This window comes from Crocodylus porosus, unplaced genomic scaffold (assembly GCF_001723895.1).
Source record: "Crocodylus porosus isolate Cpor-Errol unplaced genomic scaffold, CroPor_comp1, whole genome shotgun sequence".
NCBI lineage: Eukaryota > Metazoa > Chordata > Crocodylia > Crocodylidae > Crocodylus > Crocodylus porosus.
The window spans coordinates 13346424-13360500 of NW_017728943.1; the positions used below are offsets into that span (position 1 = coordinate 13346424).

Consider the following 14077-nt stretch of genomic DNA (forward strand, 5'->3'; position numbering starts at 1 on the left):
GTCTAAACTGAGTACACTTAAAAGTATAAACCTAGTCCCATTTACACTTTGTCTTAGTACCTTTCATTATATTTGCAATTAGCACAGCTATTTTAGGATCATACAAGACATTATCATAGGAGAGAGGACACAGAATTTCATAACTTTAGACTGCCTCTCAGAGGCAGCCTTAAAATCAGTTTTGAAGGCTACTGAAGACTGGACAAGGCATTGTAGATGACATGGTAGAGCGCAATCTTGTGCAAATGCTTAAGTAAGCGAACAAGATACAAAGTACACCTTTACTAAACAGTTGTTATTATATATATTGTATTGCTATCTAACTTTTTTCTTCCATCTGCTAAACCTGCAATTAAACCATAGAGTAATGAGATCCTGAACACAGCTAAATGCCCAGAATGAATCAGGGGGAAAGCCATATATAAACACCTGCCTGGACCAGATGTAGGTATGTTTGGACCTACTAACTTCCAACATGCCATTTGGGTGCTTTTCACAGATGTTTTGGCATATGTATTGCCAGCCAGAATTTGACTTACAACACTGTTACTAGAACCAAAGACCTATTATTTTCAAAGCATGATTAAAGAAACTGAAATGGGAAAGCGGAAAGAACTATAAATAGCAGAACCTCCTTAAGTAAAAGCAAAATATTAACCTAAGTCAGCATGCTCCACAAATTAGAACAGAAAATTCAAGGAACCAGGGTTCTATTCCAGCCCTCTTTACTGACTTCCTGCAGCCTTGGGATAATCATTTCAACTCTCTGCACACCACTCCCACCTCCTATAACCAAAACAAGGATAACTGTCTTCTGCAAAGTAATTCAAAACCTCCAGATAGAAGATACTGTAAATATAAGCAGGCATCTGAGCAATACTTTCTAGACACAGGACGTCTTGACTGCACTCCATGGAATCTTGCAACACAAATGCCCCTGACTTTAACAGCAAAGACAACTGTGCAATGCCCCATGCTGATCTAAGCAGGGCTTGCTTGTAGTCTTTGTGGGCTGCAGGGTCATCTTGAGAGGTGCAGGGTTGACATTAAGGCAGTACAAACTGGTTAAGAGTCCCCATGGCCATTAGCAGCTTTCAGCTTCATAGCTGTAATCAGTATTGTTGTCCAGTAAAGAGCATGGGCTCTATATTTAACCTCTGCACAGGCCCCCCGTTCCCAAAGGGTAAGTCCTACCTTTGAGGAGATGACTAGCTGCAGTTTGCTCCATTCTAGGCAAATTTTATATGCCTTTAGAAAAGCTGCCTATGCAGTTGTTCAGCACCCTGAACTACACACTGGTTAACCTCCAACAAATGCACAGTCTGTCAGACTGCGGTGGGTGGAGAATTGCTGGGGGAGTCTGCAAAGCACCCAATTACTGTTTAAATCACCTTGAGCTGGGATCCAGTTTTATGTTAAAATAGGTAGTTAAGGAAGAAAGACATGGTAAATTATTTTAGGGAACCAAAAAATGTAAAAGAGGAGGTCCTGTTAGCTTCAGAAAGGTGGAGAAACAGCATGCTGCTGGATGTGTAACACCACACACTAAGAAACGTGTTTCTGAAATGCCAGTTTTTCTGCTATGAAGCCAGCAAATGAGAATCTGTGCATTTGTACAGCACTTTCCCTCAGATGATTCTGAAACGCTTTCCAAACTGTAATGAGTAGTCTCAAAAATCCACACCGAAGCATGACACTGTGATCATCATAAATCATATTTTTCAGTGGGAAACAAAGGTGCCCTAGGTCACAGAGCTATTTGATAAAAAAGCCAAGTCTGGAAGCAACCCATTATTCCCAAATCCCACTGCATCTTAATTGCAAACTAATCCTTCCCTCGTACAGCAGTAGCAAAGAATTATGCCAACTCAGTCCCAGAATGAAGAAACGGGAACAGTACCAACACACTTTTTGAACCAGGTGAAACTTTTACAAGAGCTGGAAGGAGGAGTATATATCAAGGCAGAGAATGACATGGGCCACATCACCAGGTGCTACTTTTCTCCTCGCCCTCTTACCTCCCTGTGAAAATCTAATTTTCTTTCCTCCCCTCTGGTTGATTCTTACTCTCTGCTTCATCTGTCTCCTGACCCAACACATCCTGCCTTTTCCAGGTTTGTTCCCACTGCAGCCCAGCTTCCCTCACAACAAGTTGAGAAGGAATGAGTCCTACTGGAAGAGAGGTTAAATGGTAGCTGCGCTGAGGAAGGGTTCACTCTTTTCCATCACACACACGTCAAATAAGCTAGCTTCAAAATTATGTTTCCTACACAGTGGGTGTGTCTACACACGGTGTTAAATGCACAGTAGCACATCACAGCAGAAACAGCGCTAATAAGCTACTGCATAGTATTATTGGGCTACCGGGCAGCAGCATCACTAAAAGGCACATACCTATGCTGCTGCAGAGTAGTGCTGGTTACTGCATTGATTTAGTACTCAATTATACAAGTACTAAGTTGAATGCACAGTAACTACGGCACATTAATGAATGTATAGACATGCCCAGTGTCAAGCACAATGAGCAGTTCAGGACACTTTCCATGGAAAATTAACTTAGCAAAGGAATGGATAAAAATAGGCTGGGGACTGTCAAAGAATATTACAGTACACCTGTTATATCTCTGGTGTTATTTTATTGTCTATAATAGGAATATTTTTACCACTGCGCTAGCAGGAACTCCAATAGCTTCCTTGGGCAGATTTAGAATATATGCTACACAACCAAAGAAAGAAGCAAAACTGGGTCTGTACTGAACTGTTAAATAGTACTTGGAAGCAGCGGAGTAGACCCAAATGCTATGGGTCAGGTGTCTAACTTGCATAGGCACAGGTTTCAAAGTTTGAAAATAGCATATGTTGTCATTAGAAGACTTTCCCTTATTAATACTGGTCAAGTTTCTATGCACCACGTGCTCTGTACACATCCTATGGAATTCTGTGCATCATATGTGCCCAACAAGTGCTAAATATGACAGAAATATTTGATGTTATAATGCCTTACGAACACTCTGCGCAAGGAAACAGTTATCCTTTAAGGGTCAGTGGCAGAAAGTCATTTTGTATCAAGTTAGCTTTTCAAAGGGAACTCCACTCCTAATTACCAGGGAACCTAGAATATGGAGCATGTGGAGGGGAAGGTGAAGTGCTTCTTTGTTAAAATCCTGCTGGTGGATGACTGAAATCTGCTAAAACAGGATTCTGCCTACAAGACAGTTCGACGTACTGGCATGAAAAAGTAAGCATTATTAATAACAATGGTGGAAAAGGGTAGGACACAGATAAAGAAGGCGGTCATCGCAACCTCTACTGGTACAAGCATGGGGTACAGACTATGAACACAAGTCTCCAAAAAGTACAGTTAATCTCTTCAGCACAATAATTTCCTTCAGCCTGAGTTTTCTGATTTTGCGTGTACCATTTAAGTGTAGGAGTACTTGAATGAAATGGAGATACATTTCATAGTAAAGAGAGGACTGTCACAAAGGCTGAAGCACATCCTACAGAGATTCCCTAAGATGAACTGTTACAACCATGTGGACTCCCAGGGGAGTGCTACACAAATGATTCTTTCCCAGGGCTGGGTTCCCATTCATAGTTGGGTTCAGCCCTTTCATATGGCTGGGTTGCCTTGACACAAAGATAAAACCCAAATTACCAGAGAGGCCAAAAGCCCCAGTTTAATGAGAGAGTCACTATTACTACCCGACCCAAAGCCAGACAGAGTCAGGAAGTACACTGTGGAAATTACTCCCCAATAAACAAAGGTTTACAACCGCACAGATACAACCCCCAAGTTTGGCATTAATATTCTCTGAGCAGCTTTCATATATTTAGAACCATTATAAATCAAAAGCCACACCAAGAAACTAGAGAGAAACCTTTTCTCAGATTACATCCCCGCAATTTAAAATGCAAATGTAAGACTAAAGAAAACATATTGAAAAAATAGAATCAAATTTACTAAGAGTCCCAAGAATCTTGCTCCAAGGAATCTTCCTATGTAAAAAAAAAAAAGCTAAATATGGCAGAAAGAAAATCCAGGTGACTTAAAATGTTCTATTAAATTTTGCCATCACATTTGGAAGAGCTGTGCAAAGAGAGAGGGGAGACACCATATTAACCTGAAAATGGCCCAGTGTAAATTATACTGGTCAGTAGTTGCCCTGATCTTCCCTACCAAGTACTGGCTGTAGAGGCTACAGCTCTCCAATTTGCTCATAGGATTGGTTCAGTAGAGCAGTGGTCTCCAAACTTTTTTGATCATGCATCCCATCAGTAAAAAAATTTTGAGCACGCACCCCCAATATATGTATATTTATATAAATATAAATAGAAGTTCTAATATTTTCTTCCCGCACCCCAATGGATCATCTTGCACACCCCACTTTGGAGACCACTGCAGTAGAGGATCTGTTCAGACTACAATGAAGCATTATATGCCAGAACCAGGAATGTTTGGAGACTGCCATCTACTCTCAAGATAGGGATGACTGTAGTAAGTTCCATTTTACAGGTTCTGATCAGGCAAACTTCAAGCTGCTTTTTTTTTTTTTTTTAAAGTATTAGTCTGATTTAGTATTGCTTGAGTTTAACTCTTCAATAGGTTCAGTAACTGCCCCTTCCCAACTGTCTGATCCAGTGCTATATTCCAAAGAATAACCAGCCCCCCTTACACATTCTTTGCAGTCACTTTAATATGAAATCTGATCCAGCAACTGCCCAGAATTACATAAAAATCAACTCGCTAGGAATGCTGAACTGTTACACAAAGACTTCATCTTATTAGTTGGCAACACTTCACTCAACATTTTTAATAAAGCACTTTTAAAATCACTGTAAAAAGAGAATAGTTTTCCCTCAGCAAGGTCACGTAACCAACTGAATGTTGGCACAAGCCACTTCCAAAGTACTTTACCTGCACACAAAACTTCAAAATAAATACTAGCAGCCTTCTTCAAATAACCTCCAAGATACTAGCAGCAGTCTGCAGAGGCAGCAAAGCAACTACAGTTCCTTGTGCCACTGTAGAGGTCATTTTCCCCTAGCTATAATCATAGACATACCACAGTAACACAACAGCTAGTTAAACTGTGCCCTCACAATTAAATTACCACCCCAAAGACATTCGCTAAATGCAATGGAAAAACAAGTTGCACTCCTTCAAATTTACACAGCAAAGTGGAGACAAGGCAAAAGCAGCAAAAGTAACACATGCAACTGAAGGTCAGAGATGTCCTAAGACTAGACAGACAGGGCAAAAGTGTGTGTGTAACAGCCAAAAGAATAGAAGAGAAAGATTTGGGAGACAGATGCAGGGAGAATAGATCAGCATTAAGGAGGACTTCTGTTCCCTTAAAGCTTTTTTGCCTATTCTAATTTGCTGGTCCTTTCAACCTTCAATGGTTCCTCTAGTGCTCCACCTACCACAACTAGATATAGGCTGTCAGCTGTTGGTGTACCCCATCCCACAGCACCACATCTTCCAGACTGGAACTCCATGACATTGTGTGTATGTGGAACATGCACAGATTCCATCAGCTCAATGTCCCCGCTGTGCTGTAGGCATCTTAACGTGCAGGGTGTCAGAAATCTGTTCCCCTTGGGCTGGCACAGAGAGCCTTCTGTGGCCAGTTAAATCCTCTAGGTTTTATCCATCTGAAAAATATCTAGTGACAGCTTTCAAGTTTATGGATTTAAGCTGGTTCAGATGAGCTCACCTTGAAAAAACATGAGCACACTTTGGAAAAAAAACAGGAACAGGTGAAGTGGCAATCTTCCCAAAAGCTGGATCAGTTCTCAAATGCTTCAAGTTTCAGAAATACCTTATGCCACCACCTCTGTGCTCAGACTTGGCTTGCAATCATACTTTTAAGTCACAAAAATTTAACTGTTTCTCATGTGAGAAAAAAAAAATCAGCAGTAGTCACCAATCAAACAAATGTAATGAATTTGAACAGTACTCTAACTCTTCTAAAGCAGAGGCACTTGCCCTGTTACATCCATCTGCAGATGGTCCCTTTTTCATTTTTCAAATTCTTACAGGCAGACATGGCTGGACAAGTAAAAAATAGGCATAAAAATGAGCATTTCTTCTTCGTATTACTTGATCATCTGGGTCTCTTCATCAGCATCGTAAAACTCCTCATCCTCACTTCCACTTCCTGCAGAGCTGTCTCTGTCTCCAGACTAGAAAGAAAAATGAAATACTTGCTTATTGTTCAGCAGGCATCAAATTTCACACACCCCCAAAAATGTTTTTCTGCAACACGTTTCATAGCATCTTGATGTTTTATAAACATGAAGCAATGCAACCCTACTGAGATGCAAGTGAGACCTTCCACTATACATATGCAGGAAACTGATACCAAAAAGTTAACGACTTGCCCAGGATTACTCAGACTTCTCAGATGCAAGTAAGCAGATTTTGGATCCATATCTCACTGGATTCTTTAAGTGATGGTGCATCTGATGACACTTCTCTGTTCTCAGCAGTAGAAGATAAAGGAAGGTAGATGCAGGAAAAAAATAAACTAACTAGGAAACTTCTCATTTAGTGAGCTACAAAGCTTCCTGACATAGAAGTGTTTCTACACCATGTGTCTGTAAACTGTTCTACACTGGGCATTTCCACACCATGTTCCAGCATGTCTGGGAAGGGACACTCATGCATGTTCCCTGCACAATTGCTCCAATTTTTGCACGTCAGACCTGGAAATGTGCCAGTGAAGCTGCTCAGAGGGCCTTTTCACAGTCACTCAAGGCCTCAAACTCCACTATGAATGACCACTGCATTCTGGGGCTGGCAAACAAGACCAGGTGAGTGGGGATGTAGTGTAGACATACTCGTCTAGTGTCTCCAACCCTCTCTAACTACTAGAAGTCTAGAACCGAGCCCCCAAGGGCTGGAACAGTCTGCCAGCGGAGGTGGTTCAAGCACCTACATTGAACACCTTCAAGAGTAAATTGGATGCTTATCTTGCTGGGATCCTATGACCCCAGCTGACTTCCTGCCCTTTGGGCCGGGGGCTGGACTCGATGATCTCCTGAGGTCCCTTCCAGCCCTAATGTCTATGAAATCTATGAAACTACTAGAAATCAGGAAGTAGACTGCCTTTCTGTTTTCCCCATCCTTAATTATTTGTAACTCGTATTTGTTGGGGACATCTTCCTACATGGATGTTATTACAATAAGATTGAGGGCAAGTGCCAAGCTTATTTGACATGGCAATCAAACCAGCAAGACTTGAGCTGGCCAGAACAGCAGAATTAAAAAAAAAAAAAGCCTAAACAAGTGACAGAAAGACTCTAAGGATCCAGAAGATTTTAGAAATTAACAGGACAATTGGAGCAGCAACTACAACTAAGCTATCACAGAATATAAAAAGCTCAGTGTCCCAGGTATCAAGGAAAAGCAGAGGGTGCCACAGAAGCTGAAACTGCTGTAGAAGGGACAATGGTGAGGTAGCTGTGCTGGTAGGCAGTTTCATACCCTTGGCTTCTACAGCACCTGAAGTTAGGGGAAACGTACATTTATATACTGTGTTCCAGCTCATAAAGGCTCTGTGCCAACCAACGCGTCTATTTTGGGATAGAATAAAGATCTGCAAAACCCATTTGTCAAAGGAGATCTGCATTTAAACCTCTTTATTCTCACTCATGAATTTTTACAATATCATTCTTCATCTCCCTGCAGCAAAAAGCTGAGTAACATTAAGAATAAAGATACATTTTAAGTTCCTTGTTTGGCTTAACAATATACCTCAGAGCATCTCACATGGAAAGCATCCCCACAGCACCAGATCACGAACACCACTTCCAAAAGTACCCTTAGCTCTCACTACAAGTCACTCATTCACATTCTGAGCCAAACTAATCCCTGCTTAACTTCCAAGATCAGGCAAGTGACAGGTTGCAGTGGCATGTTCCTGCTTTTTAGGCTATATTTTGATAATATGGTTACAGTCCCTTATACTGTAGCGGCCCTGGAAAAATTACTTCATTTTTACTACCTAAAAAATAAGCCACATGTAGTTATATAAATAGGAGTTGGCTTCCATAGACTCCAAAATGCCCCAATCCCCAAAAAAACAAAATATCAAAGAAAGACAAAGCTCTCTGGGTGACAGCAATAACCAGCCAGCACACAATACAATAGCTTTATAGTATTGCAATGATTCCTTTGCAAGCAATTTTCCCTCACTCAGCATATGTAACTTCCCAGCCTGCAGCACTAACAAAAAATGATGGCTCCTATGGAGAAGGAGAATTATTAAGATGCTTTCGTGTCACTAAATCACGCAAGTCATGTTACTGTGCTCACCCCAGAACAAAAGCGTCGGTCATTTTTTCTATCATTTCCGGTTTCTCTCAAATCCTAACAGAAAAATGTGACAAGACTTCAGCTTCTGTTGATCAGAGTGGCTACATTCAAGCCTTGCCTACCACTCAGGTGGATTGGTGGTATTAGCTAAACCAGCATATCCCTCTAATAAATGTGCAATTTTTATCTAGAGTCTTTTTTTTTTTTCCTAGCATAGCTTACACATACCAGTTTCCCTGGACTTTTTGCCAATATAAACTGCATCTACCCCACAGCTATTCCTCATACAGTGGTATCAGGGGAGGGCTGGAGGGTAGGGGGTGGAAATCACTGTCCTCACTGACATGAAACAGCAGACTCTGCTGGTATTTGGTAGAGCGATGTGTGATTAATGTTAAACATATCAAAAAAGGAATTTTAAACATCCTGTGCAATAACCCAAGGAATTATAAGAAAAATGGGTTATACTGTTTTTTTTGCATTCCTCAGGATCATTTCAGAAGAGCAGAATGTAACTGAATGCTATTCATGATGAATTTCATATTCTTGAATAAGATCAGTGGGAGACAGTCTCCATTTTGAGGAGACTGACTACATCATGTCATGAAGGAAGGACAATGGAGTCCACAGGGATAATGTACAGTATAAACAGCAAGAAATTCAACCACTTTCTGTAAATCCTATGGCAACTGCACTAGGTCTTTCCATGGTCTTGCCAGATAGACTGTTTATCAGCTTTTACTTTTCTGCACATTTTCTCATGGGAAGATTTTTAAACATGTAATGGGCCAGGCTCTACCCTGGGTATAACTTCACTGAAGTTAAGTGCATTACTATTGACATCAATCTGGCACTTTTTGTAGCCTCTAGATTCAGCCATCCAGTATTTAAGTAAGCATGTTAATTTATGTTTGATAAAACGTACCCCGCTAGTGCAGAGGTACAGAAACACAGGGTCCAAGAGAACTCTTTCACCTCAGGAAATGACTGAAAGATGGACAAAACCTACTTAACAAGGGAAGTAAATGCAAGAGTGCAACCAGCTTCATTGGGGGGGGAAACCCCCCCCTGCTTCCACAATCCTACACCATGGTGATAGGGAGTCCTAGCCAGGATGGGCCCAAACATGCATAGCCTACCTGAACCCACAAGTATGCCCCAAGCCTGTAAATCTGTTGGCAAAAAGGCTCAAAGGTAGCTTCCTGAGGCTGCTCTCAAGGCCCTGAAAGCTGCCACTAGGGACTAATTTGGAGTAATGTCACCAGTGAACTTCTGGGTTTGGAGCATACCTTCAGGCATCAGAGAGGGGTATGTGGACAGGGCATGTTGCAGACCATCCCACCCAGGGCATGCTGCTATCTCTGTGTAGACAAGCCCTGGGACCATGAGCTCCAACATTTCAACTCATCTCAGTGACTAGGATAAGGACAAAGGCAGATCTCAGAGCAAACTAGGCCCTAACAAAGCTTAGGCCTTTATAACTTAGAACCTACCCCTTATATAATTGAACCCAGAAAGAAACGGAAAGTCAGCACAAATCACAAAATACAAGTATAGCATTGCTTTTGAGAAACTTTCACCAGGGTCATGGGGAGGTTTTGAATGATCTCAAAAACTAGCTTTGCATGAACCATTATTCAAGAATCCAGCTCAGAGGCAAAGCAGGCAGATAACTTTGCTATGGTCTTTTGTCCTAAAGGAAAAGATTTCAACCTTCTGGCTAAGTACTGTTTCATGGACTGAGTTGGCCCAACTAGTATTTCAGGAATACTCTAGAGAGTACTTCAGGAACAATGGTAAGATCATGAACCATTTCCTACGTTTTCTTGGAACCTGTCAACCACAAGCTGAAAACCACTGTCCTAACCTAGTTAGGGTGCCCTATTCAAGTTGGCAGCTACTAGCAACCCAGTACAAATGTGAAGAAGTATTGACCAGAAAGCTGGGATACCTGTGAGCCATCTAGTGCTTGTAGTGACATGGCTTCTTCCCCGAGTCTCCAATATGAGCACACCTGCAGGTCTGATATTGTCTCTAGCAAAGGGCTGTTCAGTGTTTCTGGCAACAATAAACTCAGGAGCCCAGAGAGAAGGCCAGTAACTCCAAACACAATATATGGCAGAGACCACTGTACAGATTTCTGAAAATTAAAGAAAAAATATAGTTTAACAGAGTAGGAGTCCTTACCTAGCATTTTACATATTTACTTAGCTTTTATTCTACCTATTACATATTTCAGAAGACTTAGATGCCTACGGGTGATCTTAGTCCCTGAAAAACTTTTTGTTTTAACAAGTACTTCTCTATAATTTCAGTGAAGTAGATGGTCCTCCTCCAATTTGCTCCACCAGAGAGTCAGAGGCCCACCATTTTCCCCAAATCTGATTTTATGAATTTCAAGTTCCCTTCTGGGGCTACTGTGAAGTTCCCAGCATCTCAGGTCTCCATACCAATACCAACACTTAAAGCTACAGTGTCTGGCTATGAATTTTAATTTGCATGTATACAGCAAGGTACAGTTACAGAAAAACCAACAGAGGGCTGCCCCATTTTTTTCTTTATTAAGATAATAAGGATTATTAAACCTCCAACTTTAACTGATGACCGTAAGTGTCAAGACAGAAGGACGTTGTCTCACACCCTCCTCATAAACTGTGCATTGAGGCACTTTATATGAGGAGATTCACCTTTACTATGAGCCATTTACAGAAGGTACTGTAACCACTAAAGATACAAGGCAGTGAGATTTTATACGATATCATAAATCCTTCACTATTACCCTTTCCCTACCTGGAGTTTTATGCCAGGCTCATCACTGTGGTATCTGAGCATCTCAATGTAGTGAAGCTGCAAATCTGTGGACCAGTTCTACAAATCCTTAAATAGATAAAAAATACCCAGTAGACTAGATGTTGGAGTTTTGTCTAAATAAGGACAGAGGATCTAGCCTTTAACCTTGTATGGAGAAGCACAAAACATTAGATCATCCAGTCAGCCTTCTTGGCACATTGCACTGATTTAAATTGTACTTATACAGTCTAATCTGTCTCCCTCATCCCTCCAATCATCTTACACATCACAGTCAAGGGGAAGAGAATGTAGATAAAAAAAATAAGAGGTGCAGACAAACCAGTGAAGGGACAAAAGGAGCAATAATCCCACCAACTCGGGAAAACATGGAGCAGGCACCCATTCCAACATTCCTAAGAAGAAAAAAGCATGTGTCAAGCACAGTATTTGCATTAGGAACTAAAGCATCGTTTAAAAGTGCCAACAAGCAAAATCTTAGCTGTAGGACTCCGACTGATAAAATGCACACAAAGCTTATTGGAAAAATCATCGCAAAACTGGAATAAATAGTACACAGTGTTGTTTACACTTGGGATTTCATTCATTACTATAGCTGTCCTAGCACAGACAGACAAACCACCTACAAACTAAGATCTGGATCAGATAATTTTAAATCCTACCTGACACTGGGCATTAAACAGCACCATTCTGAGATGAGGGACTGCACTGGTGCAGCAACAATACTGACTGGTCACTGATGGCTGCGCCTGGCATAAACACCCAGTATAGCTGCATCTATATGCTATATTCATCTGTTCACCCACTTATAAGTATGCATGCCCCTGCACTCTACTGGATGAAGCATCAGAGCTGCTCAAGTAGTTTGAAAACAAAGTCACTCTTGCTGACTGCAGCATGCTAAACGTATAAACCACAATACTACTGGCTACACTTCCAGGAATGTTAAACACAGCTGCCTTATGTTTATACAGCACCACGTGAATTTTGGGTGTGGCTACTATACAAATATTAACATTGCTATTGCTCACCTGCATTATTGCAGAGAGGGATGCAACTTTCCTAAACATGCTGGACGTTACGTTTTAATGTTCTGCATGATTACTCTGAAGGAACAATCCATACAGAGAAGAATTTTAAGACTCAATGACTAATCACAATCATTTTCCTTCAAGCAAAAGTCTCAGCAAGAAGGTACAATTAATAAGGAAAAAAACGTAAAAGGGCAGTAAGTAATAAGGTGGCAAGAAAACTACTATTATAAAGTGAATTGGCATTACCTGATTACTGTAGGATAAAGTTCTGATGTGTAGATATAAACAATGTTAAATGCTGCACTGATTGTCAGTTTTCCCAGTAAAGACAATGAACGGCTGTTCACAACTGCAAATACTCCTGTGTCTAAAGAAGAAAAATTGAGCTTTGTACGGATCCGTAGCATATGGAAATGTCTTTCAGTAATTATTTCAATTACAAAGTAGAACAGAAAGGAATCTGTTGAAGAGTTTGTTATGCTACCAGAGTTCCTTTGTGGACAATATCTGTCAGAAGTACACGGTCACTGATTATCTGTTTCTCCTGCTGAAACAAATATTTATTGGGCTACAAACAAAGAAAGACCAACTCTACATCCCAGTGTTTAGGGCACTCATGTTGGATGGAGGTTTATGTCCATGTTTCCAGACAAGCAAAGTAGAGATTAAACCTGAGCTGCCAATACCCCAGATGTGTTACTATTGAACAACTAGGTTTCCTAGGAGCAATTACATAGCTGTTTTGGTATTTAACTCCCAGATTACTTCAGGATCCAAAGTAGAAAGAAACACTTGCTTGGCTGGAGACGTCGGTGCCTATCTTTAGCCAGTTAGCTGCTAAGGCTCTGAAGCCCTCTCCTTTGCTTTGTATTTCAGTTCTATCTAGCTTAGGCAGCTTTCCCACTCAGTTGGATGCTAAGGCTCTCATCCTCAGGCATCTAACTCTCCTCATGTGCTGTTTGGGTATCCCAGATACCTCTCTTGGAGCTTACAATTCATTTGTGTGGAAGGGTGCCCAAACACTGCAACACCTTTAAGAGTATTAGCTTTGGTACTGTACAGATGCTGTAAACTTAGAGTAGTTCTATCCATATAAAAAAATCTTATCTGTTACATCCACCACCATCTCTTGTCAGGGGACATATTCACATTATCTAGATGTTTGATCTTTTTTTGAATCCTGCTGAGTTCATCTGATATCTGAAGGCATTTATATATCCTGACAGGTACTTTCTATGTATACGTAAGTATGTTTACGAAATAATTTATATGCCTTGCTTTCCAAAGGAAGAAAAAATCTTTTCCCCTTAATATTTTCTGTTTTTACTTCTGTGTAGAACACCTGAAAAGCAAGATCATGCTGGATCCTTATATGGCTTTCTGAATGTATAAATAAGTTTAATTCCACATTTCTACCATGCTTTTCACTTCAGAGGATTCCCAAAGTGCTTCGTAAACTATACATGGTTTATACACCCCCTCTTAAACATACTGCACAGCTGTGTGGAAGGGGAAAAGGAAGACTTGGCCAAAGAGACAAGGGCGATGGGATTTTTTGATTTTAAAGTTCTTCTTCAGAGATGCATACACAATTTGAAAGATACTCTAATTACATACTTCTGAAGGATGGATTGATGAATCAATTTTGCTGGAACATTTGACAAATGCAGGAGCGGGGCTCCAACGCCTAAAAAGGTATGCAGTATTGTTTAGCATTAAGTAGAAAGTATAAGGCAAAAATGGGAGGGGACTGGTGTTGTGATTAAAAGCAAAGGACTGGGACTACAGAAATGTGTTCTGTTCCACCCTTTCACTAACTCATTCAAGGCCTTAGGAAAACTCCGTAGGAAAGCTTCTAAGCTTCAGTTCCTCCAGCTGCATAATGGAGACTGGCCAGAAGGGTGCTATAAAT

The 14077-nt window shown here is 40.8% G+C and overlaps 2 protein-coding genes across 2 annotated transcripts in view; both read right to left on the reverse strand.

Annotated features, from left to right (window-relative positions):
* The window catches only part of MAB21L3 (mab-21 like 3), a 51323-nt gene extending 50055 nt beyond the window's left edge, over nt 1–1268 (reverse strand). The window contains exon 1 of the mRNA XM_019548739.1: nt 1195–1268. Within this exon, the coding sequence (XP_019404284.1) occupies nt 1195–1228 (34 nt within the window). The 5' untranslated portion in view covers nt 1229–1268. The remainder of the gene's footprint in view (nt 1–1194) is intronic.
* A 3138-nt stretch (nt 1269–4406) lies between these two features.
* Nucleotides 4407–14077, reverse strand: part of SLC22A15 (solute carrier family 22 member 15) — a 48628-nt gene continuing 38957 nt past the window's right edge. Inside the window, exons 9-12 of the mRNA XM_019548737.1 lie at nt 12412–12532; nt 11454–11526; nt 10275–10463; nt 4407–6189 (exon numbers count right to left, since the gene is read on the reverse strand). Of these exons, the coding sequence (XP_019404282.1) occupies nt 6103–6189; nt 10275–10463; nt 11454–11526; nt 12412–12532 (470 nt within the window). The 3' untranslated portion in view covers nt 4407–6102. The remainder of the gene's footprint in view (nt 6190–10274; nt 10464–11453; nt 11527–12411; nt 12533–14077) is intronic.